Source organism: Odocoileus virginianus, chromosome 7, assembly GCF_023699985.2.
Source record: "Odocoileus virginianus isolate 20LAN1187 ecotype Illinois chromosome 7, Ovbor_1.2, whole genome shotgun sequence".
In the NCBI taxonomy this organism is placed as follows: Eukaryota; Metazoa; Chordata; class Mammalia; order Artiodactyla; family Cervidae; genus Odocoileus; species Odocoileus virginianus.
The window spans coordinates 7,049,049-7,063,395 of record NC_069680.1 but is presented as its reverse complement, the minus strand read 5'-3'; the positions used below and the strand labels follow the sequence as shown (position 1 = coordinate 7,063,395).

Here is a 14,347-nt window from a genome sequence, read left to right as displayed (position 1 = left end):
GGCACTCAGCTTTCTTCACAGTCCAACTCTCACATCCATACATGACCACTGGAAAAACCATAGCCTTGACCAGACGGACCTTTGTTGGCAAAGTAATGTCTCTGCTTTTTAATATGCTATCTAGGTTGGTCATAACTTTCCTTCCAAGGAGTAAGCGTATTTTAATTTCATGGCTGCAGTCACCATCTGCAGTGATTTTGGAGCCCAAAAAAATAGTCTGACACTGTTTCCACTGTCTCCCCACCTATTTCCCATGAGGTGATGGGTCCAGATGCCATGATCTTAGTTTTCTGAATGTTAAGCTTTAAGCCAACTTTTTCACTCTGCTCTTTCACTTTCATCAAGAGGCTTTTTAGTTCCTCTTCACTTTCTGCCATAAGGGTGGTGTCATCTGCATATCTGAGGTTATTGATATTTCTCCCGGCAATCTGAATTCCAGCTTGTGCTTCTTCCAGCCCAGCGTTTCTCATGATGTACTCTGCATATAAGTTAGCAGGGTGACAATATACAGCCTTGACATACTCCTTTTCCTATCTGGAACCAGTCTGTTGTACCATGTCCAGTTCTAACTGTTGCTTCCTGACCTGCATACAGGTTTCTCAAGAGGTAGGTCAGGTGGTCTGGTATTCCCATCTCCTGCAGAACTTCCCACAGTTTATTGTGATCCACACAGTCAGTCCCATCACTCCATGGCAAAAAGAAGGGAAACAGTGACAGACTTTATTTTTTTGGGCTCCAAAATCACTGCAGATGGTGACTGCAACCATGAAATTAAAAGACACTTGCTCCTTGGAAGAAAAGCTACGACCAACCTAGACAGCTTATTAAAAAGCAGAGACATAAAAAATAAATAAAAAGCAGAGACATTACTTCGTCAACAAAGGTCTGTCTAGTCAATGCTATGGTTTTTCCAGGAGTCATGTATGGATGTGAGAGTCAGACTATAAAGAAAGCTGAGCACCGAAAAATTTACACTTTTGAACTATGGTGTTAGAAGATTCCTGAGCTCCCTTGGACTGCAAGGAGATCAAACCAGTCTATCCTAAAGGAAATCAGTCCTGAATATTCATTGGAAGGATTGATGCTGAAGCTGAAATTCCAATACTTTAGCCACCTGATGTGAAGAACTGACTCATTTGAAAAGACCCTGATGCTGGGAATGATTGAAGGCTGGAGGAGAAGGGGACAACAGAGGATGAGACTGTTGGATAGCATCACCAACTCAATGGACATGAGTTTTTGAGTAAGCTCTGGGAGTTGGTGATGGACAGTGAAGCCTGGCATGTTGCAGTCCGTGGGGTCACAAAGAGCTGGACACGACTGAGAGACTGAACTGAACTGAGAATACTAGGTTGAGAGCAAAAATGTTTCTTTTTGTCACGTGTCAACAAATAGAACTGCAATCAGCCTTTAAATTGATACTTAAACTCTGAATACAGTTTCACATTGATTTTCATATAATCTCTCTAATTCAGCTGTGCTGAAAAACCAGACAAATATCCCTCCTGAAGTAAAAAAAAGACAACCTGGACAGAGAGAGGCAAAATAAGTCACAACACTGGCTGAATTGAGACTAAGAATTCAGGTTCCTGACTCCAAAGCCCATGCTCTTTCTATAGGACCACTGGAGCTCCCCTCACCTTGGCCGAACACTCAGCTCTGGGATGGTTCGAATAAATCTGGGATGACTTATTGGGAGAAACCTGGAAAAGAAATAAAGTCAGATCAATTCTCTTTTTTATGTCACTATAATCTGGAGATCAGAATTTCTAACTTCCCACTCAACCGAGCTTAAAAAACCAACCATTCCACTGCCACACTGCCCACTGGTAACGTCAGGCCTGAGGGTTTCCATTCTAAATGTCTGAGTTCAGAAATTAGCTCTTCTGATCTTTTGGGATTATCATATTAAACCCTGAAATGAATTTTCCTTACAGACAATATACTCCAACTCTTTCATTCTAAAAAGAAGGAAATTGAGGTCAAGAGAGAATAAATGACCTACTGAAGTTCCCACAGGTACTGAAATTAATATGCAAGTTATTGGCTAGACTTAGAATTCTTCTTTTGGTTTTCTCATACCAAGGACTTCTGCTGCAATAACATACTGTGACTCGATTTAAAGTAAATGAATACAATTAAGGTATGTACTGGAGAGTGGATTACAGTAACTGCTGATATATACTGAGCAGTAACTATGTGTCAGACAACCCAGCAGGAACATTCCACACTAGGTGTTCTTTTTCCAATGATTGCAATGGCTCTAGTAGTGATGTCACTACTATTACTCTCACTTAACAAATTAGGAAAATAAAACTGAGAGCTAAGGAACTGTTTAACTCGTGGTCATGTAATTTTAAGTGGCAAATCTGGAATTCAACCCAGATCTGATTTTAAATGAATGCTCTTAACCACTACATTATACACCATTAAAAAAAATAAAGAGAGACAAAGGGACTCTGGTGAATATTTTGGTTAACTAAAAGAAAATCTGACATATGCACAATTTTTGGAACCTGCCCCAGTTTCCATCTCTTCTCCCACAATTACAACAAGCTCTCCTCAAAGCCAGACCCTCTGCATAAATAAAAACAAAGCTGAAAAAAAGCCAGCCCCTCGCGCAAAGCTTTCATACTTGAAGGTCTTCATGTCTCTCCCGCCAATCACTCGGGCAGTGACTTTCTTCCCAACTTTCAGCTTGGCAGTAGGAGATGTGCCCACTGGAACATCATCTAGAATGTGGGAGGCATGGATGCAGCCAATGATGCCATCTTCCAGGGTCACAACCACATGCGTAGGCTTAATGGACTTGACAGTCCCTGTGACCATGTCCCCAATGGACAGGGTGTGCTTCTTTACAGTCCCTACGACCAAAGCTGGATCCACTTCCTCATCCTCGTCGACTGTCTCTGAGTCCTTCCGGGTCTGTCTCATGGTCCTCTTAGCAGCTGGCCCCTCAACAGCTAAGAGGAGACCGGTCACTCCTGGTTCTGTGGTCTGGAGGGTTAGGGAGACGCCTTGCCCCACCTGCAATTTCTCTGAGTCAAAGCGGAAGGTGTCGTTCAGGTGAGAGGTCAGGGAGAAAGCTGCAAGGTGGCCAGTCTCTACCAAGGAGGCGACGGCAAAGGACTCCTCCAAGTGCTGCACAACGGCCTGGAGGTCACTGCCTTTCTTCAGCTGGAAAACAGAAAACCAACATCCCTGCTTCTTACAGAGCACAAGGACTCGTTCCTCACCCACTGGGCAGGGTGTGACTGAGGAAGCCCTCTGAGTCCCGGGGACCCAAGGCTCATGTGAACTGGAACAAATCAGCCTCCACTCCCTGGACCCATTTCCCCTCCTGTATTCTGAGGCTGTCAACATGATCACACTCAAGGAACTATGTCAGGACCGCCTGGAGTTAGCTTCTGTTTTGAACTCAGATTCCTAGTCCTATCCTACAACTGGCAAAAGCAGAACTTTACAGGTGACTCTGATGTACAGCCAGGTGACCGCTAACAGTTCTCCAGCTTTAACACAACACTGTGCTTCCTGCTCTCCTAGTCCTGCAGCTCTCCAGCCAATGTTTTCACTCAGCCAACAAGAGAGTCGTTACCGACAGCTTACTGTGTACGAGGATGTAGCCTATCCTTCCCCATCATCCAACTTGTGCTCATGCCTTTACATGAGCGCGAGCTTCACTCAGATGATAAAATGGAACAGGGGCCTACTAGAAAGCTTGTATGCATGCATACTAAGTTGCTTCAGTCATGTCTGATTCTTTGCGACCCTATGACAGTAGCCCACCAGGCTCCTCTGTCCATGGGGATGCTCCAGGCAAGAATACTGAGGAGGGTTGCTGTGCCCCCCTCCAGGGGATCTTCCCGACCCAAGAATCGAACCTGTGTCTCTTATGTCTCCTGCATTGGCAGGGAGGGTCTTTGCCACTAGTGCCACCTGGGAAGTCCTGTTAGAAAGCTTAGTGAGGGGTTAATACTGCTTGCTATTTCTCTTTGTGTCTCAAAGTCTCAAAATTAGAAGCAACTAGAGGTTAAGGATTACATCTATATAATCCTCTGTAGCATACCCTGTGCAATGAGGAGCTTAATAAGTACTTCAGAAAATGATGAAATATATGTGTTCTCTGGAGAGAAAATACCACTCATTTTGAGAGCTTTCTTGAAGCTATTCTCTGCCCACACAAAGTGGACAGAGCAGGTGCAAACGAATAGCCTGGAGGTCAGACTACCCACAGACATGTTCTGTTTGATTCACATGATGTTTAAGAAAGTTTTTAACATTTCCCACACCTTTTTAAAAAAAAAAAATTAAATTCTGCCTTCTCTTAGAATTCAATGCCTTAGCAACACTAACCCAGATGCTCTCACGTGGCAACAAGCAGACAGAGGTCTCCACTCCTTGGCGTGGACTCCTCAATCCGTCAGAGTCCTACAGTTATCACCCTTGCCTGCTGCTCTCCTCTACGACACCAGCTTGGCCCTAATCAGGGTGACCATGTGATTCATCCGCCTGAACTAGACTGAAAGTCACTGCTACTAACGAGCACACCAGGACAATTCCCAGGCTGTCCCATGGTCGTGAACTGATGATGTCACTGCCAGGGCCTGGGTTCAATCCCTGGTCAGGGAACCAAGACCCTGCAAGCCATGCAGCTTGGTCAAAAAACCAAAAACAAAAAAAAACAAGCACACCAGAAAGACAGGTACACCTGGGAATGACCCAGGCATGGTTACCCTGTCTACAAGCATCTGCAGAGCATGTGGGATTGAAGGGGTGTGTAGTGCCTCTGAAATCATGGGAATGAAGTCCACAATCAACAAACTTACCTTTTTAGCTTTTCTATTCACCAAGTCGTGGCAGAGGGAAACATGTACTTCCAACTTCAACATATCAACGTTTAAGATTACAGCCTTCTTTTTCTGCCCAGGTTCCAGCTCCTGCCCTGCAGTGCAGAACCACACACAATGGGATCACCCTCCTGGAGCGGGGGCGGGGGGAAGACGACAGCATCTCCCCAACCACCCTGCAGCCCTTAGGCACAAAACAGAAGAGGACCTATGTCCTGGGTCTATACAGGTTAGGGAAGCCTAGGGTTGAGTTCCCATAACTCAAGTGTGTCAATTTATACAACCTGATAAATAAAAATCTAGATTCACACAAATACAACAATAAAAGGACTCATACCTAAACCTTCTTTAGTATTGCTGCTGTCTTCACTTGCATTTACACAAGATAAGCATGCCAAAAACTTCTACTGAATCAGCTCATCTAGCCTATGTATTTGGAAATTCTGTACCCAGCAGAGGAAGCAATGGGCAAACAGTTCCCCTACCAACTGAGACAGGTGAGAGAGATGTACTCACCTGCCCGATGATACTTGCTGGCTCTCAGGACCAGGCCAGGCACGGGGCCCTCACTGAACAGCACAGAGCCGTCTTCCAACACCTCCTGCACCTCCAGGTCAAGGGCCATTCCAGGGGTCATTTCAGCCAAAGTCTGGATCAACACAGAGTCTGACAAAAAGCCAAAGGAAACAGGGATTAACAAGATGAACACTCACCATTCTTTTTCCTTTGGAAATATGCTGCCATACAGAGGACATTTCCAATGCTCTGCATTGGAAACACTGTGAAGATAAAACCACTCTTGGTAAAAATGTCTGATATCCATGAACACTCCCATCACAGGCAGAGACCCTGCTAATCTCTCCTGGCCACAATCCATGGAAATAGCCAATGAATGTCAGGAACACATGCTTTGTTTTGGCTGTGGAATTTTCATCCTTTCTGTTTGGAAGCTACCCTTTCAAGCTTCTTATTCCCAAATCCCATCAGGGTTCCAACAATTCTACACAATGTTCAACACTTAGGAAGATCAGACTAATAACCCCCACAAAGTCCTCCAGCAGGTCCCTGGTTCCATTTTATCACTCACCACATGTGATGAATAAAGGAATAGAAAGTGAAGGGATGAATGGATTCACACAAATGCAAACCTGCGGCCACAGAACTCAGGGGAATCTGGATTCTGGACTGGGAGGGAGCACAGCACTCCTGGGATAACAGCGATGATCTTTTATCGGAATCTGGGTGGCAGTTAAATGGGGGTGTTCACTTTATAAACATTTACTGAGCAGTACCCTAACAGATTTGTGCATTTTTCAGAGGCCCTACTCCCATTTTTAAAAGTTTAGCCTTGTTTTTTTAAATATCGGGGAAGCCAAACAACTCATTGGAACAGACAGGCCTAATGGAGGCTCCACACGCTCCATCCTGGCCCTCACTGTCTGCCCTATTGCCCCCACCTCGGTTGCTCATGAGGCTCCGGACGCCCTGCCGCTCCTCCAGGCACTGGCTCAGGAGGAGGAGGCTGGTTGTGGCCAGGTCCCCCAGGGTGCAATCCGACAGCCGCAGTGACAGCAACATCCGCTGCTTCTCCTCGTCCACGTTGGTCACCTTCGCAACCACCGTCTGCCCCTCGACAAAGTGGTCACTTGTGGAGGTCACAAACTTGTCACTCAAGATCTAAAGGGAAGAAGCAAGCACAAATGAACAAAGGAAAGCAAGCCTCTATTAGAACACCCCCTTGAAACACCCAGAAAGAAGTATGTGAGGCAGTAGGTGTACCCCAAGTAAGTACCTCCAGTTCTGAGTACAGCTCTATTCCCCTTCCATAAAAACACAGGAGGCGCCCTGGCTACCAACCCAGCCTTCTAAGGCCACCCAGCTAAGAAGGCCCAGAGCAACTCTCTGCCCCTCACTATACATGCTTCTGGGGCCCTGCCCTCTGCTCCCATCTTTAAAATTGTTTTGGCAGGAGATGCAAATGAGACCTGCCCAGGTAAGACATGAAGGAAACACACTGAGGGAAGGGAAAAGAGATTTATGAATTGTCTGTGGCAGGAATGAGCGATGCGCCCTTTGCTCTCCATTATCTTATATGGGCTTTGATAAGACTCCCTTGCCCTCTGGGTCTCAGTGTATGCAGTATGCCTAAGTGATCCTATGGGATCTCTAGGACCTCTCCAGTTGCAAAAGCTGGCCATCCAAAGACCTTCCCAACGCTAGAGTATGAAATGGAAAAGCTACCCCTTCCTCCAGGACACAGCCCTGAGCCAGGACACACAATGGGCAAGAGGAGTGTGCAGATGGAATGTCAGCTCCGCTCCTCCTCAGCCAGCACCTTTATGTGAAGCCCCTGCAAGTGTTTCAAGAGAATATAGAGTATCCTGCTCTTCCCCACCAACCCTCCGGGTCTGTGACCCTGCTGTCTCCCCTCAAAGGCCCTTTGGCAAGAGGCTGAACTTACAGCTTTGGGGGCCAGTCCACTAAGACCTGAGGGGAACTGGACGAACACACCGTAGTCCTTGATGTTCTTCACAAAACCAATGAGCAGCATTCCAGGATGGATTTCTGAGAAGCTCTTGGGATTCTGGCCACCTTCTACTGCAGAGACCAAGGCTGGCTTCCTGCAAAGGAGCTAGTGGACTTCATCAAGGAATGTTCCAAAAAGGGTAGATGCACTGTCCACCTCTCCCGTCTCCTTTCCCCACTCTCTCTACCACAGTGATTCTCTGAGTGTGCAGACCAGCAGCCATCGCATCGCCTGGAACCTGAGGCAAACCCTTACGTACCACCCCAGACCAGCTGAATCAGACGGGGTAGGGGCAATGGGGACAGGACGCTCTGTTGGACCAAAATCCTCCAGGTGACTCTGATACACACTGAAGTCTGGGAATCACTGCTTCATCCCTTTTCTTATCAACTTACCTCCAGATTACCAGAGGGGACTGGAAGGGAATGGCTCATCTCCAGTGGCGTGGCAGCTGGATCAGCCATGACACCACCCTCTTCCCTCCATCTTATACCAACCAACCCTATTGCACTTCCTCTGTCCATCTTCATTCTGAGATTTCATTTTACATTCTGTTAGAAAGAAGGCAGGGTCTTCCTTCTAAGCTGCCACACTAAGACCAAAAGGAATATTCTAAGACCCGTATCTCAGCAGGGGAGGGGGGAGGTAAGGAAAGAGGACAGCAGGTATTGACTAACTGCTCCCACTCGGGGACAAGCACTAAGTGCCCTGAGAAGGCTGGGTGTGCCACTGGGGGTGTCCCGCTGGGTCCGGCATGCCACACGGCCCCCTCCCCAACACCCTGGACTCCCACTCTGCGCTGACCACTAGCATCTGCAAGCAGCACCTCAGTCTTGCTCTAATTACCACCAGGGAAACAGAGGCAAAGTGCAGGCTTGCCCACTGCTGTGGTTCAACGGGTGTACATCTGAAGGCAGAACCCACTTCTTTCCCATGAGTTTCCAACTAAGAGCAGAACCTGACCCGGAAGTCCCCTGTGCCCCTCCCCAGAAGCACAGCGCTCCCCCACCTCCACTTCCATCACCCCTACAGCCCAGTAAAGGATACAATCCGCTCCTCACTCACGCTCAGACACAGGACCCGGTGCAGGGTGTCACCTGTCTGGAGCCAGTGATACAACAGTGGGCCGTTGGTGACATGGTCCGACAGATGAGCCGTGGGGAGGAAGCCGGGGATGTTGTGGGGCAGGACAGCCACCTTCAGCCCGTCTTTGGTCTTCTCTAAAACCTTCACATCCACCAACTACCCAGAGAGGAGAAAGACAAAAATACAGCACTTGTCTTGGGAAGAGAGCAGCCTGTGTGGGTCAGGTGGAGATCAGAGGCATCATATTCCAGCACCAGGGATGACTGAGAGGTCGAGATCAGAGAAGCAGCTTTCTCCCACTCCTACCCCATGCTCCCAAAGACCCGGCAGGCACACACACCACACACACAGCAGGACCCATCTGCTGCTCAGGTCGTTCCTCTCCCAAGTCCCTCCAATGGGTCCCAAGGGAAAGACAGCCTTGCACGCTGGCCCAGAGCCCACAGAGGAAAAGGACAGCAGCACGCCAAGACCAAGCCAAGCTGCAGCAGCACTCTCCTTTCCTAAACAGCTTCCCTGTGCTCTGACCCACGGCCCCAGAATTGTAACTGGCTCCTTTGAGCTTCCCCCTCCAGGGGTGCCAGGACCCCAGTGTCAGTGGCACCCTGCTCTCTGCTTCTGTAACTAAAATAATTTGTCTGGAGAAGTCAGGTACCTGCCCAGCACTAACGGCTTTCTTTTTCTTCTGATTCTGTCCTTCATACTCTTGCTTGGGATCACTCAACAGCCTGAAGGACAAGAGCATCCTCTCCTTGGACGGCTCACAGTTCAGCACCGCAACCTTCACCACCTGGTGAGAAACCACACCTGCTTGGCCCTGGAAAGAGGTACCCCCCCTCCCACAGTGCCACACAGGCCTTGGGAGAGTCCCCAAGACTCTGAATCAGATCAGAAGGCAGTGAAAACAAATGTACTGAGAGCTACACAGAATCCCCATGAATCAGCCTTCTGGGTGAAAAACAGACATGAATGAATTTTGGGAAATAATCCCAAGTTTTAAAAAAACTTTTCCTAGACAGCAGCACACTCACTAGATTTAGGACAGTGCCCCCTTGTGGTGACAGTGGCCTCAGAACAACTGCTGATATAAGTGACTCAGGTGTATTGTGGTGAAAACCAACACCTTCCAGGTTGAGGGCCTAAGGTCCATTAAGTTTACCAGCTTCCAGTGAGCCCTTGTGAGGGTTTCTCTCTGTTCCATTCCATCTCCACTTAGCTGGCTCAGGCCCACTACCCTCATGCTCTCTTCCAGATCCCTTAAAAAGCAGCCCTCCTACTCCTTCAAATCTGTGTTCCCAGGGTCATCAAGGAGAGGAGCCTGTCCAGGGGAAGGGTTACCTGGCCCGCGTAAAAGACACTCTCTGGGTCAGGGACGTACTCGGCACTGAGCTCGTGCCTGGGCACCAGTCCCTGCACATCATTGTAGAACTTTACAATGCAGCCGTAATCCTTGACCCGGAGGATAAAGCCGTGCGTCTGCAGACCAGGCTTGGCATCATCATAGCAGGTAATGGCAGGAAGTTTGGACTCAACCAGGGTTTTCTTCAGGGTCATCATGAGCTTCTTGGCTTTAGGGTCACAAAGCAAAACCTAGGGACAGGATACTGGCTGTCACCAAGTCATCCATTATTGAGGGAGCCACTGCAAAAGGGAGTCTCTGCCACCCCCTGAGCCCGAGGGCCATGTGCTGTGCTGTGCTTAGTTACTCAGTTATGTCTGACTCTTTGCAACCCCATGGACTGTAGCCCACCAGGCTCCTTCATCCATGGGGATTCTCCAGGCAAGAATACAGGAATGGATTGCCATGCCCTTCTCCAGGGATCTTCTCAACTAAGGATCAGACCCAGGCCTCCTGCATTGCAGGAAGATTTTTATTCTTTACCATCTGGGCCACCAGGGAAGCCCAAGAATACTGGAGTGGGTGGCCTATCCCATCTCCAGGGGAACTTCCTGACTCAGGAATTGAACCGGGGTCTCCTGTATTGCAGACAGATTCTTTACCAGCCAAGCTATCCGGGAAGCCCTGACCTGGGCCATGGTCAGTTCCTAAAAACCTGCTATCTCCTTCTCTCTGAGAAAAATCTCAGCTGTAGATCCTCCCTGCTTCCTGCTAGATGATAACCCAGGGAGCGTTCATCTCTATTTCAAATGTATCTCCTCCTGTAAGTGACTGCCTGGGCCTAGAGCAACACTCACATGCCATCACACCTCCAGAGAGGCCTGTGTCGGATATTCCTACTTGGCCTCCGCTCCCTCTCTCCTGGAGCGCTGCAGCTTGTCTAACAGAATGAATGACGGAATCTGTTCAGCCCCTCAGTCCTCAGTACTGCTGTGTGTTCACCCCCCTCAATACAGCTGTGTACTAGCTATAAACTATGACTGAGAGACCCAACCACCTCTTATTCCTCAGAAGGTCATCTCCTTGAAGGCAGAGAAATTCCTTTAACTTCCTAACCCCACTAATGTAAAATTTTGTACCAATGGCTAATCAATATCTTTGTTGACTCAATAACGAAATTACATGAAAATAAGAAAACCTAACACTTGAGTGTGCATACACCAGGCCCTAAGCACTGTGTATTATCATGTGTACTCTTTATAACTCTGTGCAGCTTCTCTCAGGTCTATGTTGTAAAACACTCAAGTTTGGACAGCTTTGTTTGGGCTACTTCTGTACCTGACACATCCCCTGATCTTCCTAAACCTTCCAAATCCTACTGATCCTTTCCAGTTCAAGCCCCACCTCTGCCAGAGATCTAGAAGACATTATTATCACATAGAGCTCAACTTGAAAAGTGGTTCTGCCATTTATTAGCCACATGACTCTGGGCAATGCCATATGACACTTGGCATCCCTAGCCTTTCCTTTAAGAGGAGGAAAACAGCACTTCCTTCTTATGGCCATTTTAAGGATGAAATGAAATGTTATGATGTGCCGAGCTCAACAACTGGCACAGAATACATGTTACATGGTAGCTGCTACTGATCATCACTTATTCTCAATGACTTGCTGCCCCGGCCTACCCTCATCTCCCTGTTCTGAGATGTGGCCACAGCATACAGCCTGCACCAAGCCACATGGCCCACACTCTTCAGGAATGGATATTTTAACCCTCAATTATACCATACAATTATCAAAGGCAGGGACCCATTTTTCTCTTCCCAGTGCCAGGCACAGCACTGCAGACATTATGTGGTCACTTTGTGGAAAAAGGCAGAAACTCCACCTGTGAAGCACTGCTCTCTTCCTATCTGGCCAACCCCATCAGCAACCCTTCGGGAGGCTCACCCGGCACTTGACCTCATCCCCAATGTGGTATTTCTTCTCCGGATTCTTTATAAGGATGTCGGCCAGGTGCATGGTAGGTACCAGGCCCCTGATCTGCCTGCCCATCTTCACCACCATTCCGTGTGGCTTTATGGTCAGCACTTTGCCCTAAGAATCCAAGGAAAAGATGCCATGATGCCTCAAGAATGTCTTTCCTATACTTCTTACAACAAAGCATCTCACACCTCTCTTTCAAAGTTTAGCTTCCTGGGGTAACTACCTGTTGTTCTAGATCTCATAGGGGCAAAGCACATGCCCCACACTGGGCTGGATGCAGTAGGGTTTATTTATGAGACCCGTCACATTTTTTTGTGTGAGCATCTGTCTGTCTTACCAGTTCCATCTCCAATGGAGGGGACTATGTCTGCTAAGGAATGAACTCTACATAAAAAGGGGAGCTGCTCCACTGGGGCTAAGTGGCTATAGACAGGAGAGGCAACTGGAACTGACTCCTTTCTAATATCCCAGGTGGCTAAATTACCAAAGAACTAACTTTTGACCTGGTCTAATAAACACCATCAATTCTCAAGACTGATGATCTACTGCCTCTGTGTAGTGGCATGGTGTTAGCAAGACTTTACCGTGAAATTAATTTCAAGTCACCCAAGAGAAGAAAAACAAATCCCAGTTAGCAGGCAGAGGGAAGGAGCATGTCTTTAAATGCGTTCATCTAAGGACTAATGAGCTGCCAGTTAACCTGTGAACTAAAGACTATCTGAAGGTGGGAGAGTGCCTAATTATATGCTTGAGGTCTTACCTTAACCAAAGCCCCAGGTTTGATGTCATGATACCAAAGGAACTGAGCTTCAATAATAGACCTAGAACAAAAGGCAAATACAAGATTAAATACATTAGGGCAGAGGCTGCCTAAAATTCAAGGCTACCAAAATCACACTGGCAGGAAAAGAAACTCTCACCAAGTAAGGACAGGAAACGCCGTGAGCATGCACCACAGATAAAGACGCACACCTCTATACCCCACACAGTGAGTGACAGACTTACGTCCGCAGAGAGAGCAAGGCCAGTTCATCCATTTGGCTGTAGTCGATGATTCTACACTTGTGAGTGTTCCCTGGCTTGAAGGCCTCAGGTTTGAAAGTTTTCTTAGAATTGGAGAGATGGCTGCGCTACAGAGTACCAAGTGATTAAGGACAAGTCAGAGGCAAGAGATCTCAGACAATCAGATATTAAATCAGATGTGCAAATGACTCAGAACATTTATCACCTACCATAAAAACAGCACTCTGATTACATGTTAAAATAATTGCTCTAACTAAAAAACTGTTTTTTACTACCAGAGAATCTCTATAAAGTCAGAGAACAGTCTAGATCATGGGTCAATAAATCACAGTTCACAATGAAATGCCTATTTTTGTAAGTAAAAGTTTGCCTAGCACATAGCCATGCCCTTTCATTCACATACTGTCCTTGTTGCTTTCAGGCTACAACAAAGATGAGTAGTTAGGACAGAGTCCATATGGTACATGAGTCTAAAATATTTACTATCTGGCCCTTTAAAACAACTTTGCCAAGCCCTGGTGTAGATCCTAACTCATTCTTGTTCCTAACATCAATCTGGTATCAATTAAGGCAAGCCAATTTCAAGGTACTCTAATATAACAGAATTTGTTCAAGTTCTTATTAACTGTCTGCCACGTTTGGGGAAATTCAAAAATAGGAAACTAATACTCAGGGATGAAGGAAGCAAAAAGAACCCATGTCCCCAAAGTCCTTCTGGTGATGAGAACCTGATGAAACAAAGAGACTCCTTACCCGAGCATAGGCCAGAGCACCATCCTTCAGCTTAAAGGTGGCCCCGGCATTGCCAAAAAAGCCCTGGACGGGCACGTCATCCAGCACAGCTCCTAGCTGCGGGCACAAGAGCCGGGTGAGTGGGCGCCCAGGCTGCAGGAAGACGGGGCGCAGGCTCAGCCGCACAGCTCTGGTCCGAGGATGCACACAGAGGACACAGGCCCGTACCTAGACAAGGGACACGATGAGGATAAGGCACACTGGAGACAAGACACCCGGAGCCGACTTTCAGGGGTTAAGACTCTCGCTGGGCTGACCAAGTTATAGGTGGAAGTACTAAAATCAGCTTGTACAATCAAACGGCATGTGGTAAATACACACAGAACACCCCAGAGGAACTACGCCTGACTGAATCAATGCTTACTCAAGGGCAGGAACACGGGTATCATGGGTATCAGGGTCCCCTCAACACCATGAGCCTAATAATGCATATGCAACAGGAGCCATGCACTGGCATCACTGTATCCAGAAGCTCATCTGAAACACCAGAAACAGCCTGCTCTGATCACAAGGTCATAGCATGTAAAATGTCTCAACTCTGTACACAAGTATGACTACAAGGAGGAAAAAAGTCACTAGAAAGAGGTTCACCAAAAAATCAATATTATCATCACCAGGTGCTGGGAAAATCTACTTTAAAAAATAAAACAACAAAAACAAAAAACCAACAAGGTCTCTATAGCTTCCATTAGCATGAGTTACTGGTAAAAAAAAAAATCATTTTGGAATTTTTAATAAAAAACAACA

The 14,347-nt window shown here is 47.2% G+C and overlaps 1 protein-coding gene across 2 annotated transcripts in view; it reads right to left on the bottom strand.

Annotated features, from left to right (window-relative positions):
* PDCD11 (programmed cell death 11) overlaps positions 1–14,347 on the bottom strand; it is a 43,362-nt gene that overhangs the window by 16,733 nt on the left and 12,282 nt on the right. For both annotated transcript variants that reach the window (XM_070470101.1, XM_070470102.1), the window contains exons 9-21: positions 13,562–13,768; positions 12,791–12,915; positions 12,546–12,606; positions 11,750–11,896; positions 9,799–10,050; positions 9,116–9,250; positions 8,422–8,616; positions 7,309–7,479; positions 6,305–6,524; positions 5,364–5,513; positions 4,827–4,942; positions 2,636–3,177; positions 1,641–1,703 (exon numbers count right to left, since the gene is read on the bottom strand). In XM_070470101.1, coding sequence (XP_070326202.1) covers positions 1,641–1,703; positions 2,636–3,177; positions 4,827–4,942; positions 5,364–5,513; positions 6,305–6,524; positions 7,309–7,479; positions 8,422–8,616; positions 9,116–9,250; positions 9,799–10,050; positions 11,750–11,896; positions 12,546–12,606; positions 12,791–12,915; positions 13,562–13,768 — 2,384 coding nt within the window. The remainder of the gene's footprint in view (positions 1–1,640; positions 1,704–2,635; positions 3,178–4,826; positions 4,943–5,363; positions 5,514–6,304; positions 6,525–7,308; positions 7,480–8,421; positions 8,617–9,115; positions 9,251–9,798; positions 10,051–11,749; positions 11,897–12,545; positions 12,607–12,790; positions 12,916–13,561; positions 13,769–14,347) is intronic.